At 33.2% G+C, this 20,261-nt stretch overlaps 2 protein-coding genes across 2 annotated transcripts in view; one reads left to right on the top strand and one right to left on the bottom strand.

The window, feature by feature from the left end:
* Nucleotides 1-529: 529 nt before the first annotated feature.
* On the top strand, nt 530-3,118 carry LOC127735517 (uncharacterized). The gene is made up of 2 exons (XM_052245700.1): nt 530-594; nt 1,660-3,118. Exon 2 carries the CDS (start codon nt 1,683-1,685, stop codon nt 3,003-3,005), a length of 1,323 nt encoding a protein of 440 aa, XP_052101660.1. The 5' UTR covers nt 530-594; nt 1,660-1,682; the 3' UTR covers nt 3,006-3,118.
* A 4,276-nt stretch (nt 3,119-7,394) lies between these two features.
* The window catches only part of LOC127735513 (cartilage oligomeric matrix protein-like), a 45,862-nt gene continuing 32,995 nt past the window's right edge, over nt 7,395-20,261 (bottom strand). The window contains exons 22-24 of the mRNA XM_052245694.1: nt 12,860-12,957; nt 12,141-12,280; nt 7,395-7,700 (exon numbers count right to left, since the gene is read on the bottom strand). Coding sequence (XP_052101654.1) covers nt 7,624-7,700; nt 12,141-12,280; nt 12,860-12,957 — 315 coding nt within the window. The 3' untranslated portion in view covers nt 7,395-7,623. The remainder of the gene's footprint in view (nt 7,701-12,140; nt 12,281-12,859; nt 12,958-20,261) is intronic.

Raw genomic sequence — 20,261 nt, 5'->3', positions numbered from 1 at the left:
TGGTCTCTCTTCGACTAATATGATTCTCCTTCTCGTACCTTCCACTTGTTTCTTCCTCTTCTATAAAAGTGATTTTGTTTTTGTCTGTATGTGATCGGAACGAACGTTTAGAACCTTGAACTGAATTACTAGCACATAAAAGTGTTGGTCAACGGTTCAATATTTTTTGGTGTTACTTAGGTCTACATGGTATTAAATTCGTCAAGGTGAACTTATTTCTTTTGGGGGAGAAAACTGACTCTAAATAATTCTAGACTTTCTAAATGATATCGCTCACGACATCAGTAATTTCAGACTTAAATTCTTGAACAGCTTTAAAATTAAAATAAAACTTGAAATTCTTAATGCGACACATTGTTACGATCGTGTTTATTGTAAATGGGAAGAGAAGTTGATCATGAAATAATCACCATCAATATATTCTGTTCCATTTATTCCAGTCAAGTGAAATAATAGATACAGTCATAAAAATCATTGGAATTTTGCATTTTAAATAAGGTATCCTCATGTGACTACACCACATCAACAAATTAATAATGCATATGAACTAGATGATACTTCAGTGTCCTTGAGGTACAAATTGTCCAACATCAGGTATGTTGTCATTTCTTATCTTAATATATGATTTATCAATTTATTTATTCATTCATTTCTGTTTGTTTTCTTTTTTTTTAATCAAGATTGCAAAAATAAATACAAAAAAGTTACGTTATTTTTATGAACTCTACATATTCCGATCTTCTTTTATGAGTGATAGATATGTTTATGCCACAGTTCATTATCATATTTTCTTCTCACCTATGTTAGTTTATCGGAAATTACCAAAACCCGTTGGGAGTTTTAAAAATTGAAACTTTTAATTGCAAAATGATACAATATAATATATTGATGGAAAATATGAGTTATTTGTAATTGCTACGAAAACGTGGAAAAAGCTCGAGGAGCCATGCATTTTTCTCGTTTTTTTTTTAACGGGAATGATTTTTCTAGATAGAACATGTACGTGTATTCTCTCAAGTTGTTACAACAAACATACAACAATATAAGATAAACTGCTGACACAGAGATATCTCTCGCCTTTATTCTATTTTGAAAGCATAATGCAAATGTTAAATATGAATGGGAATACTTTAACAACATTCAAATAATCAGATGAGCCAAAGCTAACACAACTGCATATCTATTACAAGTGGTCACCTTTAAACTGTCCTAATCTATGCAAAATTTTCAAGGTCAGTGAACCATAATCCATGGAAACGAAACGTCCACATTCTAACACAACTGCATACTAAATATCATTGATCCAGTGGATTTATGTTAAGACGTCATAAGACTTTGAGAAAGGCATGACCATGTGCAATGCCAGAATATAAGTACCGACAAGACATAGGACTATTTTGGGAAATTATATAGTAAGGTTATAGTACTAATAAATTCCGTGCCCAGTAAACACGCTTATATGAATTATGAACTTTTTTGGAACAAACAATACCACAGATACAATCTGACTGGATGATCATCTATTTTTATGAATTTTTAATCTGTCGTTTTATTAGCATTTCCTCACTGCGTATGTATTCTTTCTTCAGTATCTTCAAATTTTTTTAAATGTTAATTTCGTATGTACTATATACTATTTTTTCCAACCATTGATTTCAGTTATTTCCTCAGAATGAAAGAACATGCGAAGATACAGATTATGGATTGGCATATTATGTTTCATATCTGTGATGGTAAACATTATCTGGTTGACATGGACAGTCAGTAACCTGAACCCACAGACAAATAAAGGAGTTTACGGATTGAACAAACCTGCATTTCAAGTTTGTCCAAATGCGAGCGTTTCAACGGACATTACTTATTCACCGTCTGTCGTTTTACAGAAATGTGCAAATATTCAGATATATGCTTATGCTTTCGTCATGCTGCAAAATGTTGTGATAAATCCTACTAAAGCTAAAAGTAAAAAAGGAGGAGAAGATTTAACCAAAGTCATTGGCCAAGAAGCAGACGAAGAAGAGCTTCAGCCACAACCCGGTTATTTTACGATTAACTGTGATTTCGAGAATTTCAAACTATTGTCAAATGAATACTCTCTGTTTCTTACTAAAATGACTCGTCTGTGGATGCATGTTATTGTAGCACAGGATGGGATGTTGATGTTTAACGAAACCGAAAATACTTTGACGATCGCCGTCCACCGAATCGAATATGCCAACTTATACCACGCAATGACGGAATGGTACAATACATTTTTGGTCGCGTATGTCTTTCGGAAGCTGATTAATTGCCAAATTAATGTACTGTTTCTTGATGGTCATCCGTATTCTGATCTAGATTTAACGTGGTCGACACTATTTGGAAAAGTTACCAGAGCATCTTTTATCAGACAACCAACATTATACCGTAACTTCATTTTAGGTATGGCGGGAAGTAGTAGCCCATTGAACGACCATAAATCAAAAAGTTTGCCAATGGTGGAATCATTCAGAAACTTCTTTCTAATAAAACATGGAATAACTGAAACTGTGACTAAAAACTGTAACCAACTGAATATCCTTTTTATATGGAGACACGACTATGTTGCTCATCCACGAAACCCAAGTGGAAAAATCAAAAGAAAAATTAGAAATGAATTCGAACTTCTAGAAAACGCTAGACGTTTTTTTCCAAATCATAATATCTATGGAAGGCAAATGGAACAATTAAATTTGAAAGAACAACTTATTTTAATTTCAAAAACTAACATTCTTATTGGAATGCACGGAGCCGGTATGTCACATGTATTTTTCCTGGAAACCGGATCAGGAGTGATCGAGTTGTTCCCAAAATATACTCTTCCTTCTAATATACATTTTAAAGCAATGTCGAGATGGCGAAAGTTATTCTATAAATCATGGCAAAATGTACAAAGTTGGAATGAATTTGATGATGGAAGTACTTATATTCATCCAACAGTGATCAAGTATTTAATTCGACGAACAGTCGCAAAGATATGTATCTGATTGAATACTATTTTTTAGGGATATGCCTTACCATTTTTTAACAAAAACTGAAAGTTTTATGTTTCAGTTCTAGTAATGATACTAAATTATGAAAATAAAGTATCTCAATGTCATTATACTATTCAAATGTTGAACATTTAGCAAGATTCAACTTGTTTGATTGCCTGTCGACCGTCATGTTCGCATAATTTCGGATACAAAATTAGTTTAACAAAATTTTATACGAGAAATTGTTTACGCCTTCCCTTTGATTGGAAAATATATCATTTGTTAGCATCAACCCGTCCAAAAAAAAATCGTCTACACTTTTATGGAATTACGCGCCCCCTGGGTTAGTGGGTATTATAAATATCGTAATCACTATCTACATGGATCGATGTCTAATTCATAATTTATACAAGTTTAATGGCACACTGACTATATATGAATTAATTTTCATAGACTTCAATATTACCTCTAAATAATTAATTCTGCAAATCTATATAACCGTAGTCAGGGTAGGTAAACTGTCCGATTGATATCGTGGTTTTTTTTTCGATTGAATTGATTGGATTTTTTTTCTGGTGTGACCAGGTTTTTTACGTGAATATGATTACAAATGTAAATAAACAGACATTGTTTCTGGTACAATGAGAAAACCCATACCGTAAAGCCTTTCCAATACACATACAAATGCAAAAATTAAAGAAAATGCGTTCATACAATCTACATATCCTTACATTGACATACACTTTACAGAAATATGTGTGATTGGATGAATAAGAACATTTTGAGTTTAAATTATTTTTTATATGTCGTGTTTTTCGAGTAGCGTTCAGGTTTTATCGAGTGAATTCACAATATTGCTACAAGTTAAATGCGATCTATTGATGCAATTACGTTACGAAAACATGACATGATAAGAGTTTCATATTTCCATATGCTTCAAATGCCATCTTAGGACCACCAAATAGACGAAGGCATCATACTAGAATTAAATATAAGTGTTGTTTCTTTGTGATATACGAGGATGTAATGTTTATATTAACAAAAGGAAATGTGAGACGACGCCCTAAAGAAACAATAATCAATCAAAGTACTGAAGTACTGAACATCGGATGACCGCAAGTTCTGGTGGATGGTCACAAGCACTTGTCTCAGAAAAAAAATCACATCTCTATACCTGAAAGTTAGGTAAGCACATAGATATATGTTTTTCTGAGACAAGTTCATGTGTGGATGATGAATAAATGACAAAGAATTCAACCTCACCGTTATAACTATTATATTGTAGTGATATAATCATTTGTTATCAGTATACCCTGGTTTGTTGTTATATATTATATTAATATTTGTATAACAGTTATATATTCTATTCTACTGTCCTAATGATAGTGCAGTGCAAGTGCATGGTAGACACTTTTCTGTAATAATTCGTTTTTCTAATATATTGGATTCGAGTAGGAATTCATATTTTCCCGCGTTTGTTACAAAACGTTCTTGAGATATTCTTCCGCATGCGTTAACACAAATTTTCGGTATTCTTGATTTGTGTTATTGGTATATATATTTCTCACGACAAAACATTTTCATATCATTTATCTATGTTCTTAAAAATTATTTTCATGAATATTTATTGATGAAATTAATATATAACAAGCGATAAGGAATGTTATTTTGCACTCGATAATATCCGCGTAATTATACGAAATACGTTCGGTTATCAGTCAAAAACGCAAGTCACTTGGGTAGAAATGTCCTCGGCAACATAACACCGGAATGCCCTCACGGTCATCCTCTGTAAAAAGCATTTAAAGGGCAACAGTCAGTCACGTGTCTATGTAATATATCTAGCCCTAAATCGTCCCAAGTCCATAAAAGTTGGGCATAATCTAAACATAAACAATCAAAGATCTGGAATTAACACATTTATGCAGCTTTGATATTTGATAACAGGAGTTTTGACTCTTCTGGAGCACATAAGTTCACCCCAGGTTATGGTAGGGTCGTTAGGTTTTTGTATGTTTCATTATTATAGTTTGTCTTTTCGACTTTTGTCGTTTTGGTCATGGTGTTGTCTGTGTTTGTCAGACTAATGATTTCTATTGCCCCTTTGGTGTCTTCTTTTCTTTTCACATTGACAAGGATCTAGTTTTCTTACCATTTGAGCTATTTCGTTACTTTCAGGGATATCGCCAAAACTCAAACGTTATTTGTTGCATTGTGAATTCTATTTTTTTTTTTTTATTTAAGGATGTATTTTTCTGATGTTTCAGTCTCGTTGAAATCTCGTTCGGGGATTATTTCTAAAACATGTGATACAAGTGGAAAATATTAATGAATTTAAAAATATCATAATTAAACTAAACTCCGTGTGAAAAATTGTGTACTTACAATTAGTAGATTTTGAGGAATAAAATTTTCAAATTTTATAACCAATCCGGTCAGTGTCATCAGCCAAAGTATTGAGAAAATGGGTGAGGGGTACAAAGAAATGATTTTACCAAAAATATGTACAACCCAAATCAATTTTTTGTTTTCAAAATTCTTAGATAAGTATTTGTTCAATCATTTATAATAAAGAAGTTTAAATAACATAAATTTTGTTCTAGAAAAAAAGAAAAATCCCAAAATTACAAATTTGACAGCTTGGTCAAATTCACAAGAAAAAGTAAGAAATTATTTTAAAACTTTCTTATATCAACACCAACCTTTAGTTTTTTAAGGCAAATATATCAGATTGGTTCACTTCATCTGTAGTGAAAGTATGATAAAAAGTTTAATTGTAAAACTGTGATTTTTTTCATGATAATAGCCCAAAAATTGGTAAAAATTGATGAAGAGTAGGAAAATCATTAAAAATGGGCACTTTCAAATGGCTGTAGCAAAAAAAGGAGTGCACCACAATATGATTTTTTTTTCATCAATTACTTTCTTACAGTCTTATAAACCCAAAAATCAGGTTAAGAAAAAAAGTTTAATTCTAGAAATTGTTGGCTCCTCAGTGGTGTACACATCCTTAAGTTTTGTTGCAATTAATTGGTGTGCGACAAATAATTTATAAGAAACACAAATAATTACAAGATAAAAACAAAGCAAGCATACACAATTATGCATCTCCTGTTGGTAGTTCTATTATGGTTCTATAGTGCCCCGATGTTCTGAACAGAAAGTTGACGTTACACTGAAAAGAGTTTACACTGATAAACATTACAGATCTATGTTTTGAGAGTCTTAAAATGAAAATATGTATTTTCCTTCACTTGACAATCGACTGCAGCATGTAATCAAAACCCGATTTAAACAGTTATCAATGGGGACGTAGTAGAGTTTCGTGTAAGTGTTGAAGACACTAACACCACACCGAGTTAAGCTCAATGCGAGATAATTATCTAACAAAGCCCAAATGACGCGGATTAACGCAACTATAGGTCACAAATATGACCGTCAGTAACTAACGACCACTGAGTTACAGGCTCCTGACTAGGGACAGGCACATATAGAATGTGGTGGGGTTAAACATAACTGTGAGCGTTCAACCTCCTCCCAACTTTCAACAGTGGTGTGGCAGCACAACATAAGAACAAATATCAGTTAATAATGGGTTGACTCATCAAATTGGCACAAAGCACAAAAAACTAACATAATGACAAAGACACAAAATAACATCTAAGAGTACTGGCAGTTATTGAAAGCTAGTTAAAGTCAATAACAACTAATAAATAAATCATGCTATCCCAGACAAAAGTATCAATCAGTACACATCCAGCAGAGTTAGAGCAGTTTGATCCGTGGCGTCAATGTTATTTTGCGTAATGGTGGAGCAGGAACATTCCTTGATGTTTTTTGTTGAATTTGATCATTATACCAAAGGAAATAGAGTACTGAAAACTTACATTGACAGAAATGCTGCGACAAAATTTTTAAACAAGTTTTCACAAATCTTTTGACATTTTTCTCTTGTTTAAAAAGTTATTTCACAAGGAATTTATACTCGTTGATACACACAAATAAGTGATGTAAAATAGATTAATACATGCCCTTTTCTATATCTACCCTATTATCATCATCATCATCCATCGATTGATAGTGTCCTCGGGCTAAAGCCCTCTGATAGATATAAAGATCTCGGGATAATAATAGGGCGGATATAAAAAAGGCATGTTTTAATATATAAATATTGTCTATATAGGTACTAACATTTATTTAAGTCTGAATGGATATCAAAGGTATAAGCGACAGTTGTAACAAGTGTACATCAATTTTTATACTCGCAGAGTGCATCAGAACAATAAACATCAAATCTAAACACCCGTGTTGTGCAACAAAAGAATGAACATCAAACTTCAAACAAATCTTCAATGCACTTTTATATCAAAATGCATAGTTAAAGAATCAAAGATAGGGAAATAAAATGATATTTTTTAATCTTAACTGCCACATTTTACACAACTAAAACTTTTATATTCTTAAGCTTTATGATCATAGCAATTTTGAACAAAAAGAACTTAATGATATTTCAGATATTTTCAATTTTCATGGAACCTGAGAAAGAATATATGTCTTCATTAGCTGCAAAAGGTAACTGGTTGCAAGCCTGACGATATCGGTGAGCCCAATTTTTTTTTTGCATCTTAATTTATCTTCGTGTTTTGCTGTGTATTTCTGTTCCATTAAAACTGTAGTCTTCATCCAATAGTCCCTCTGGTACAAAGTCTGTAATTAAAAAAAAAGAACTAGAAGTACTGTTAGCAGAGCTCGGAAATTGATACCACCGCTCCCTATACCCACTTGAGAATTAACTTTATGAACATGTTATCTTATGGGAACCCTTAAAATCATACTAAAGAAAAAAACAAGACCAATTCTGGGTCCGGACCTGTGTCGCTACATGCAATTAATTGAAGTAGCATGTGTACTGACGTTCCATACCAAATACAAAAGTATTCTTTTCAATAGAAGCCAAAAAAAGAACTACGAAAATGTTCCTTGTACAATGAGTGTTGTCAGGGCCGTAAATTATGTGGAGGCATGTAGGCAGTTTGCAAGCCGACCAAAAAAAAATAATAATCAAAAATAAAAATGATAAATTATTTGAGAGTTCTTATCTTGACATCGTATGCCTGTCATGACACCGTAGAACATCTATCGTGCCCCGTGACCTCTTTAACATGCATGTCAAAACCCATTCACAAATTTTATTCATCATGCTTCCAAAAAATTGTCTTTGCATTCGTCTTCACAATCCACAAAAAAACTTATCACATGGCATTTCGAATTCAGTATAACAAAACCTAACGCAGAATGAAAGCTGGACTTTTTTTTCAATACTTTTCAAATGCGAAGTAGATAGATATAAGAAGATGTGGTATGAGTGCCAACGAGACAACTCTCCATCCAAGTCAAAATTTATAAAAGTAAACCATTATAGGTCAAAGTACGGTCTTCAACACGGAGCCTTGGCTCACACCGAACAGCAAGCTATAAAGGGCCCCCAAAATTACTGGTGTAAAACCATTCAAACGGGAAAACCAACGGTCTAATCTAAATAAAAACGAGAAACGAAAAACATGTATGAACCACATCAACAAACGACAACTACTGAGCATCAGATTCCTGACTTAGGACAGGTGCAAACAATTGCAGCAGGTTTAAACGTTAAAATGGTACCAAACCTTCACCCTTATCTGAAACAATAGTGTAACATCACAACATAGAAAGACACACTATAAAATATCAATTGAAATGGCTTAACTCAATCAAAAGACTTATTAACACCAGTTAACATACACTGAACAAATAAATTTGATCTATGATACAATGTAAATACAAAATAAATAAACTAAGGGAAGAATAATTAAAGTAACATGTTATACCGCTGTGAAATGTTAAACAATTTAAGAACAACAATATGCTTGAACAAAAATATCATCCATTTGCAATTACTTTAAACACAGGTAAATGAAAATAATTTTATTGTTAGGTATACGTGTACAGTTTAAATCATTTTTGTACCCTTTCGATTGTACTGCCTAAATCTTGTCCTTGTCCACAGTTATCAACTCAGTCGTATAGATTTCAAAATTCTGGTGGCAGTTCTAGGTACAATCACGATTACCAGGTCATCAATTCGTCGAGTAAGCGTAGAAATATTAGGGAACCTGTTATGAAAGATAAATGCCAAGATGCCGTTGAATTTAAGTTGATGCATGCTATTGAACCAGGACCAACAGTTCTATCAACTCTTGCAGAAACTCGATAGAGATCACAAACGAATACATAAGATTGGCTGTTGAAACAGTTTGAACAGGTTCATGATATAAATGATATGAAGTTCAAAACCAAACCATTATCGACAAGTCAGATACTTATTAAGGCGAAGTACACATCATTGGATGATATATCGGATTTTTACGAAATTTGGCATGCATTTAAATATTGTTGAACTGCATTTGAATATTGAACAAATGGTACATGTTATAGATATTTCATATCTTTTTAGCTAGGTTTGCGGTATTTCGTAAATTTTACCATAGTTTTTGATAAATCCCCCGGCAATAACCACACGAGACGACATATAGATTCTAGAGATAAAAAGAACCAGAGGTATTTATTATGTCTCTAACAGAGTTCTACCTACAAATTTAGAGGTAAAAAGTGATGGAAAAAATGCATTTTATTCGATTAAAATTGTGATTTCTCATAATTCCGTCAACATTATTTGTTTTAATTTATATTTTATAGCTGCGAACATTTTCGGTTTAATGATATGAAAATATCAGGGGTCACCAGATCATTTTTGCAATCTTTCAAAATCATTTTAAAGTTTGAGTGATGTATGAAAACATATGATAAATTGCGATATTATAGCATGACATTACGCTTATTTTGTTTTTCAACGCATTTGTCAATTTACATACCGAGACTATAATTGATTTTTGGCTGAACTTGAAAACGAATCCGAGTAATTCTGTGGCTGGAATTTCGAGAGGTGCATACAATATACTTTCATCAATGTTTTTTTACATTCATTCTATACATTTATAGATCCTTTTCATAATGTTTTATTAGATATTATCTCTAAAAATATCACCTTTTAGATATTCAGACGCAGTTCATTGAGTTCCAAATACATCCAAAAATTTTATATGGGTAAGAACGCTGTCCATAGAACTTGAATCTGAATAATGTGACCTTGTTAATGCTGCGTTCACACGTAATTCGAATTCGATTCGCATTAACTAATTCGAATTAGTTTAATTCGCATTCGAAACGTTTAACGTCCAAACGTAAATTCTAATTCGAATTGCAATGCGCGTCAAATTCTCTTTACTGTCCTAACGACGTTAACTTTTAATTCGTATTAACAAAAACGCATTTCTAATGCGAGTTGGATAATGCGATTTAGCCAATTCGAATCAATGCGAATTAAAAAAGAAGTGTGTGTGAACGCGATTAGCGAATTCGATTTAAATGTACGTGTGAACGAGGCATAAGATTCATATCCAAGTTCGAACATTAGGTAAATCATTTCTCCTGATACGAGAAATTAGGAGCAAGTTAATAAGAATGAAATATATATTGCACGTTACTATTTACAAATTATACAGGTAAATAGAATGCCCTTGAAAAACACACGCATATCAGTAGGTGTTTTCCATTTGGACCGATCGGTTGGTATAAACCTTGGGTGTGTTTGATTATTCAAAATTAAAACGTTGGATATCCATTGAGGCGCTTCTATTATTTTCTTGTTTATAAATATTATAATAATAATTATTGATATTTATTTAATTATTTTTCATGCCTTCATGCTTATTAGAAAATTACAATTTTATGTAATGTGCAATATAAATATAATGTATATTCATGTATATTATGGAGAAGACGGAACTAAGTTGAAAAACTTGTGTCTTATACATTTGTTTTGTACAATAAAATTTGTTTAAACTAAGAACGAAATTATGAATTTAACACATAATGGTCATAAACTAACAATGTTCAAAATATCTTCACTAAACTTTAAAAGCCATATATTAAAATGTGAATTTGGTAAAATAAATGAGATTATTAGTGATGTAGAGCGTAGTTTCAATTATGACGTTTGACAGGTTTTTTTTCTGAAACCAAGTCAAAATATCTCCAGGGTGAGACAAACAAGCAAGATAAAACATAAAAACTTCATATCATCTGGGGATCTGTAAGTTCCCAAGACCTCCGCATATTCTAATGCCTCCTATTATACAAGTTCTAATTTACGGCCCTGGTTGTATAATTTCAAACTATCGTCAAACGGAATGAAGCTGCACGGCAGATATAAAGAAAATTGTTTTTCATACTAAAAAGATAAAAAAACAAAATTATTCACAACCATAGAAGCCAAGAAAAGTTTGACTAAAACTATCCGTGTAAAACCAGTGTTTTTAAAAAATATCGTTCAACATGATGAAGCTGTACGGCAATTCTAAACATTTGCTTGCACGCTAAAGCGCATCATTATCAAGCTGCAGACAAAATATAGAATTATTCCTTATCATAGAAGCCAAGAAAACTTCGACAAAAGTTTTCAACCCCTGGTCTTTCGGACAGATGGACGAAATGGCGGATGACTTCATACGGAATCGGGCGGTTACTAGAACTGCTTTCGCCGTGAGCGACGCATCCAGGAAATAAAAACTTGTATATATAACGTGAGCAAAGCTTACTTTTATAATTACAATTGGGGATGTTCACCCCTTAAATATAAAAGGGTAAATTTCCATGTTTTTGTATTGGAAACCCACAGGCACTTGTCTCTGACATTTCTTTCCTATATATATTTTAACATAACACAAGGTTATGGCCACTTACCCACAATTTAGAGATAAACTGTCTGGTTTAAAATTTTTATTCTTTTAATAAGGCCTCTATTTTTATTTCAGATTTGATTTTGCTCTACAGTAAAGTATTAATTTTGAACAGAAAAAGGTTTATTTAAGACTTTTTTTGGTGTAGAGGTTAAGTGATATCTATTGATTATATAATAGTATAGGCCATATGTGAAACTATGAGAAACATTCTCTCATTTTCACTTTTTCCTGAATAGTCTATTGGGAGGTTCATGCAGGGTGAACAGAGTTTAGGCTTAACCAATCAAATAACAATACCGGTAATTACCATTGCATCTGTATAACAGGTTTGAAAATATGACTTTTTCTTGTGAAAAACAGAAAACACCTAGTTTTCCACCAAGTAAAGTTGTATCAATGACATTACCAGAATCTGCTATAAGGTCTGTTCCTTCAAAAAACTGAACTCTAAATCAAAAGAAAATAACGAATTATGTAACTTCATGTATATCTTAAACCTGGGACATAATACACAAATGTAGTATATATAATAGTCCCCGCTTAAACTCAAATAGTTACAGAAAACAACAATACGTATGAACAAAACTAACAAGGAAAAACATCTTCTATCGATTCAAAATCATAAAGCAAAGTTGGCTGCCGGAACATGATGTTGGAAATAATTTCTAAGTAAAATGAGTGTTCCTAGATTAGTTTGACAGAATCAATATTATACACGATGAGTTAAATCAGCATTCTTCGGTGAAACTCAGTTTGTTGCCTGTTCAGATATTTATTATGGCGGCATAAAGAAAACACCACTATCTATAATAAAATCATGTTAGCGAGGACAGATGTTTTCTTATGTAGCTGTAGTTGGTCGACGAACTGGTCCGTTAGTGCTTGCTATCTATTTTTATTCTTATACTGGAGCTTAATTATCGAATTCATCGTTTATGTGAATCTAAAAGACACTTAAATATCTTCAGTCAAAGAAATTTCCAAACTTTACCTAACTTAAGGAAAATGAATCTTAACACATCTAACCTGATCAGTCCATGGTTAGGTCTGTGAATCAGTTCCATCCTATATGCTGTCTTATCCTTCCATCCAACATTCATTGGATCCTGCCATAATAATCGTACCTACAAGGGAAAATTGATTTTAAAACTCCTTAAAGCTCTCGTGTCCTAATAAAAGTTTCACGGCATCTTTCAAGAAAAAAAAAATCGACTCCAGATTGACAAGGAATAAAATCTAGAATCCCACATCCCTTCGATGCACCCCGTAAAAATAAAAATAATTACTCGCTAATATATTTGTTTTAATCTCGAATTATTGATGTTATTGTCAGGTAAAATGTTAATGCACCTCGGGCCCTTACTTGGAATAAGAATATTATTCTAAATATTCTATCTATGTATGCCCCTTTTCTGCAGTTTCACGCGCAATTAATGATTTTTTTCAGAAATCGTGATACAGTTTGAGAATACAATGTTTCCCCTGTTGCGTCACGTTTTAAGTTCTGCTCCAACACGTGACTTTAGAATAATTGATTTTCATTTGCTTATCATAGATCTGTCTCTAATGCAGGACAAACACTCCCAAGTTTTATCTTTTTGTAAGCCTCAAATATCTGTCTCAAGTTAGGATCTTAAAATGTACAAAATTTCATTAGAGGTTTAATTGACTGTGGGTCGACCGAAACGAAGGACATGTAATTAACTAGCCGCTTGAACAGTTGGATAGGAACAGGAATTTCCCTTGCAACAACCCAACTCGACTTTCTTCTTATATATGTAGTAAAATATCAACCTCGATGAACACATGTCGAGCGGCTGATATCTTACGATATCAATATGCAAAATATTCGATACTAGTAATCTATACGTATAGATCCTTCAGTCTCTCGGACACCTCTCTTTCTCAATCCTTGGGAGGTCAAGTTAAACTGGACAGGATTTTTAGTAAAATTTAGTTTTCTCTTTCGAATTGTTTCAGGGCCTTTTTATAGATAACTATACTACGGTATGTGTTTTGCTCATTGTGGAAGGCAATGATTGTGGATGACCTGAAATTGTTATATCTTTGTCCTTTAAAATAAAACACCTTTGGATATGATCATTTCAGAAAGTGACAAAAAAACAGTTTCTCTTGACCAACATTCTTATCATTTTGGTCAAGTTTGAAGAAAATCGCCCAAAGCATACAAGAGATGGTGCGCGACACGCGAAAATTTGACTATTTTTTCAAAACATTAATAATCCTATAACTCTGGAACGAAAAAAAAACAATGGATTTTAATTTGTCTTCCACTAAAATGGAAAAGGAAAAATAAAGTTATCTAGAATTTGAATAAAATATAGGCCAGGTGTTTAGTTCGAATGATACTGATGGAGACGCAAGCGCGTATGAAAAATAAACGTGACAGAATGTTTCGTCGTTTCATATGTGCTTTTCTATTGTAATATTACATGACTTGTAATGAGAAGACCAGAAAAAGGATGACAATAAAAACACGGACAAAGACATAATCGGATTGAAAGAAGGACAAATAACACAAATCATATATGATCTTTGATAATAAACAACACCACCGTAACCTTTCATTTTCTTATTATCTAGTTGACAATTGCTATTACAAAATAACAAATAACGCGTATTAATTGTAATATATCTGCACTGTAATTTTCATGAACATTCATGAAGGAAAATATTGTTAAATTACTTATATTTTTTTTACCAACATAATAACAGCATCTCCATACCTATTTGACTTTTTCACCAGATTTTGAATCCTTGTTTTTTTTTCTATCCCCTCATGAAAATCCAATGGTTTTCTAAACCTCGTATATATAAACTATCATTTTGCCTTTATCTTAATTTTTACATGATTGTCAGTTTTCCTGCCGACGTCGGAGGTTCTCTCCGGGCACTCCAGCTTCCTCCACCAATAAAAACTTGCCTTCACGAAATTTCCAATAGTGCTGAAAATGGCGTAAACACCAATCAATCAATATATCTTTATCTTTATATGAATAAAAGGAGATGTGGATATTCATACGTTCAAGAAACAGCAGCCCATTGTTTACAGTTCGACTAACTGTTGATTAATTTATTAAGAATTGCATATTTATACCCCCGAGGGTTGAAGGCAAACAATACATCAATATACACAAATTTCATCTGCAAACATTAATAATCTGTAATCAATTATATTACAAAATCATATGGAATAAAAATTAAAATGAATCCCCCATGGACGCCTTGCAAAAATCCTACAACAAAAAAGTAAAGTGTTATAATAAGGCCGTGCCAAATTTGCTCCAAAATTCGGTACGAGCAATATCATGCTTTTTATTCGATTTTTTACTTTCTGCTAGCGATATTGCGCAAGTTTCAATAATTATAAACGACAAAGATTTTGAATTGAAACAATTCCTAGTGATAAATTAATATACACACATATACATTTCCGATTCTTTACTCCTTTATTCTATTTCATCGAAGCAAAAATCATAAATGCGAGTTGACAATTTACTGGCGTATTAATATTTCTTTCTAAAAAATGTTTTATTCAAAAACCGACATGAAGAGAGATCAAATCAAATTAAAACGTTCCCACAATGCGAATTCTTTGATCTGTCGACACCTCAGTGATGTCCCAAAAATAGAATCAATCATCAAAGGTCAGCGAGCTGTCAATCAAAATTCCTTGTATAAAGCTAAATTATCCTTCGATAACGTTTTATACCATATGCGTAGATGCTGATGAAGTGAGCGCATGTGATTTTGTGAAACTGCAAATATGTATAGCTTGAATCAGGATTATTTTAAACTAAGTGATTTTTTGAGAAATAATAGGAAAGAAGATGTGATATGTCCAGGACTTAAGCCGTTTAATCCAACTGGCACAGTTTTACCGCCGGAAAATCCAGAACCTGTTGTAATCCGAGAAATTCGTATTATCCAGTTTGTACCTGTGCCAGTGTTACCTGTTGAAGAGGAGAGGATTGTGGCGATGTGGCCACTTGAAGAAGAAAACGTGACAGGAAGACCGACAACAAAAGACAACAATCTCGAACATTATAGTAACGGTGAATTGGACTACATGGTCAATGGCATGCAGGGTGTCGCACTACAGAAAAGGGGAAAGTGGAAAACAAATGGCAATACCGTTCGAGGCATTGGTGGCGGTCGAAAGCAAAATGGATGTGGATTCTGCAGGCGGAATGGAGAAAGAGCGGCATTCTTTTATTCCCATTCTCTGAAGGATTTGCATGGTAATGTGGAATGTCCAATTTTGAGGAATTATATTTGTCCTCAATGTCAGGCGACGGGTGACCACGCCCATACCGTAGCATACTGTCCCATGGGTCGGGATAGGGCACCAATAACGTCTATCAAGTCAACAAGAAAGAGTTGTGGCTGTAAGTGGTCAGACAAACACTGCCACTGTACATGAACTTTGTTGTCTTTTGTATTTTTGTTAGTTCGCATTTTGACGAAGGAAAGAAATCCTTGTGCTAATGAGTAATTACCTGGACACTTTTGATGATGATTAACTTGGTATTGTGTATAAAGGAATAAAATACATTCGACTGTCAACTCTTCACACGTAATTCTGGAACTTGTTTAATTGGAAAATGTAATTTGATCGATTAATATTAATTTCACATACCATTACAGAAAAAAAACAGATTTTGAGACTTGAAAAAATGAATTTGGTTTTTTATCGAATTGATATTGTTCTTGCTGAAATATTTTGAAAGATTTTAACATTACACTGTAAAGTTTAAATTTTTATTAACCTATTTTATAAACACATGTATGTATACCAGTTTTTTTAAGATTTGAATTTTAGTGTAGAATTTTTACTAAAGTATATTCATCATTGAAGTCTTTGCTGTTTATTTAACTTGAGATTATTCCGTATTGTGAGTAATGTTCGTTATCATTAATTTATATCTAGGTTGAATAATGAATGTGTTGAGCTACTTCATGCTACTGCTTGTCACCTCCCCCATAGTTTGGAGGGGTTCATAGGGACCAGGCTGTCAATTGGTGTTCAAGTCATGACTACTTCGTAACGGATGGATGAATTAATGACATATAAATAATGAAAATACCATCACAGACAGGATCTTCCAATAAATTTATTTGTTGAACGACCCCCTTCCCCTCGCATAATGTATGGTTTGTAATGTCTACTTTCATACTTTTTATGTAAATAAAAGTATTATGGGGAAACTATCAATGAGACAGCTAACCAACGACACAAATAAACATGGTATGATCCCTTGTTAGATCCCAATATGTTATTGGCCATGTGATTTAGAATTTGCACCCCATTGTGACTATTAGACGTTGACAAATATCAACAGTTCTCGAGTGTGTTTTAAATGTATTCATTGATCAATTCTAATCGAATTCTCGTAGTGATCACTACTTAAATACCGGTCTTTCCTCAGTGGAGCAGCTTTAATACTCGACCAACTCTACAGTAAACTTCTGAAAACGTGGTACGATTGCCAATGAGACCCCTATCCATCAAGAACAAACGAACGAGGTAGTAAACTACTGAAGGACACTGTGTGGCCTTCAATAACGAGCAAAACCCTTTCCGTATAGTAAGCTATACAAGACCATTGCATGACGCAATATAAAAGTACAAAAAAGAAAATATTATGCTTGATTTATGCAATAACAGCAAAATACCAGTAAACACAAATATGTTAGCCAGCAACCAACGACAACCACTGAATTACAGGCTCCTGACTCGTGACAGTCGCATGTAAATGTGGTGGGGTTATACCTGTATGTGAGTGCTTAACCTTTCCTAAACTAGGTTAGTTGTGTAACAGGTCAACATAAGAACAAATGATAAAATTCAGTTCAAGAAGACTAAGACTTGTCAGATCGACACTATAAGCACAAAAAGCCCTTACAAAAAAGACAAAAAAATACATGGTACAAATCTAAGAGTACTCGCAGTTACTGAAAACTGGTTGAACAGAAAAGAAAGGATATGGGATATCCATCCATGCGACAAAATCATTACGAGCACAGCTAAAAAAAACACATAAGCAAAGGAACAGCGCTTTTATTATGTTGTTCATCTAAAAGTCACAGTAAGACCTTCAACACGGGGCAAAAACTGTCGCCTCACTTCAAACTACACTCCTAATTAATAAATAATGTTTTCCAAAACTAAAATATCAATCAGCACATGTATTAAGTGTAAAGACGTCATGAGCAGTCCGAGAAATCTTGTAAACTTGTGTAATGCAAAAATATATGTATCGATAGGATGTAGGACCGCAATTGTTCATAACTGTATAGCCATACATATAAAGTTATGATTTCGTTTTGTAAAAGCAAATTCAAAGTTAGTACCGCTGAAGACAATATTCAAAGATCTTACTACGGAATTTTATTGATTATCTTCAGAATAATTTAATTCAAAGATCGATGTGGTTAGATAAATCGTATCTAAATTTACGGGTTCTATTCCTGATATAAAAATAAGATGTATTGATTGACAATGAGACAACTCTCCACCAGAGACTTCCACTTCTACTTCTACCATATAGTGACCGCCTTCAACAAATTGTGATTATGTCATAGGAGGATAACTTACAACAAGACATAGATTAATATACATACAAATTAAAAAATAGATGAAAAATTACAAATGTACAATTAGTTTGATGCAAGTAGTTGAGTTAAATATTGATGCTTTGAAATTAAAGATTTAAAAGAATCTACTGATGTGCAATTTATGATGTTCTCGGGTAGTTTGTTCCAGTCGGTTATTGTTCTAGGGGAAACGATTCTTTTCTGTACTGTGTTTTTCAGGATGGAATTTGGAAGCTGTTCGAATTTGAATGTCTTGTTTGTCTTTTTTGTGGAATTAATTTATTGTTTTTTTTGGTATTGCAACCATTTCGTGTTCTATTTTATATATCATTACCAATCGTGAATCTTTTCTTCTGTCCGAGAGGCTGCGCCATTCAAGGTGTTGTAACATGTTACCAACGCTTGAGGTGTTTTTGTATTTGTTGGTTACAAAACGGGCAGCCTTCCTTTGAACTTTTTTAATGCTATCTATGTCTTGTTGTAAGTATGGATCCCAAACAGAGCAAGCATACTCTAGTGATGGTCTTACTAGGGACTTGTATGCTTGCTCGTTAATGAATGATGGAGACCAAATGACATAGAAGTTCTTCGAAGGCCTTCAATTATGAGCAAAACAATTACCACATAGTAAGCTATAAAAGTCCCCGACATTACCGAACATCACTGCAAAAATGAGGATGCGAGATCCCTTTTGTATTAAGTTCCTCTGGTACCGCCGTTCGTCCAAATCAAAAAGTTGTATATATGAATGAATAAGTAAATGTTTTAAGTTATTTGTGGTAACGTAATCCATCACCGTCCAAGACAGGAAAATTAACAATAACAAACGCAAATCGTCTCTCTTGTGAATTTCAGTATTGAGTTTCTAGAGTGAAACTAAAATATCCAAATTTGTAAAAGGACAATTAATGTTGTATATTTTAAATTTATTTAAAGTAATTGCCTTTGTTTCAATTTCGGCGGTATAATTAGAGAACTACTGATTATTTAACGCAAAAATATCATCAATGGTTCTGAACTAGTTTTCAGAAAAAGTGATAATACATAATTTCTCCCTCTCTAAGAGTAAGGCTGTATTGCGCTTACCTTGTCCGTTCATATAACACACATTTCCGTCACACTTTTCTCGGGTACTACTGGATATAATTACTTCATAGTTGGTAAGCTGCTTGCCAGCAACTATGAGTTGTAACGTATGAGTATTTTTCATATCTGTCAGCACCTAGTATATATTTCTTGTTTGCCGATACTTTTGAATTTTCAATATGCTAAATTGACTTGAACATATATCGAAACACCTTTCTCGAGTACTACGTAACAGAGTCAGTGGCGTTTCCAGGATAGGGCGTACAGGGCGTATGCCCCCCTTTTTGGTCGCCCCAAAAAATTGAAAAAATATATCGTGTTTCTCACGATTTATAAGATTTTAGAGCCTAAAATCGTCCGAATTTATTCCGTTTTCTTGAATTACGCCCCCTTTAACAAAATCCTGTATCCGCCCCTGAGAATGACTTCATATTTAGTTTGTGAACACTTTTCTGATTTTGTCAAACACCTACTTTCTGTCAAGCCAAGGAAATTTCTACTTTCAAAGTTTTGATGGTGTGAATCCTTACAAAAAAACCAGAGGATCCCGAAAGGCCAATAAAACAAATTAACAGAAAGTAGTATCCTTGTAATCAAAGCGTGGACACATAATCTGTATTTTAATCAAATTGAGAATTACTAAAATCTCTAGTTTCATGCGATTCATTGGGCAGCAGGCATGGTGGCGACGAATCAATAAAGGTCCCCGCTGAATCCTCTGGAT

This window comes from Mytilus californianus, unplaced genomic scaffold (genome assembly GCF_021869535.1).
Source record: "Mytilus californianus isolate M0D057914Y unplaced genomic scaffold, xbMytCali1.0.p SCAF_3, whole genome shotgun sequence".
Classification (NCBI taxonomy): Eukaryota; Metazoa; Mollusca; class Bivalvia; order Mytilida; family Mytilidae; genus Mytilus; species Mytilus californianus.
This window is presented reverse-complemented; position numbering and strand designations above follow the sequence as displayed.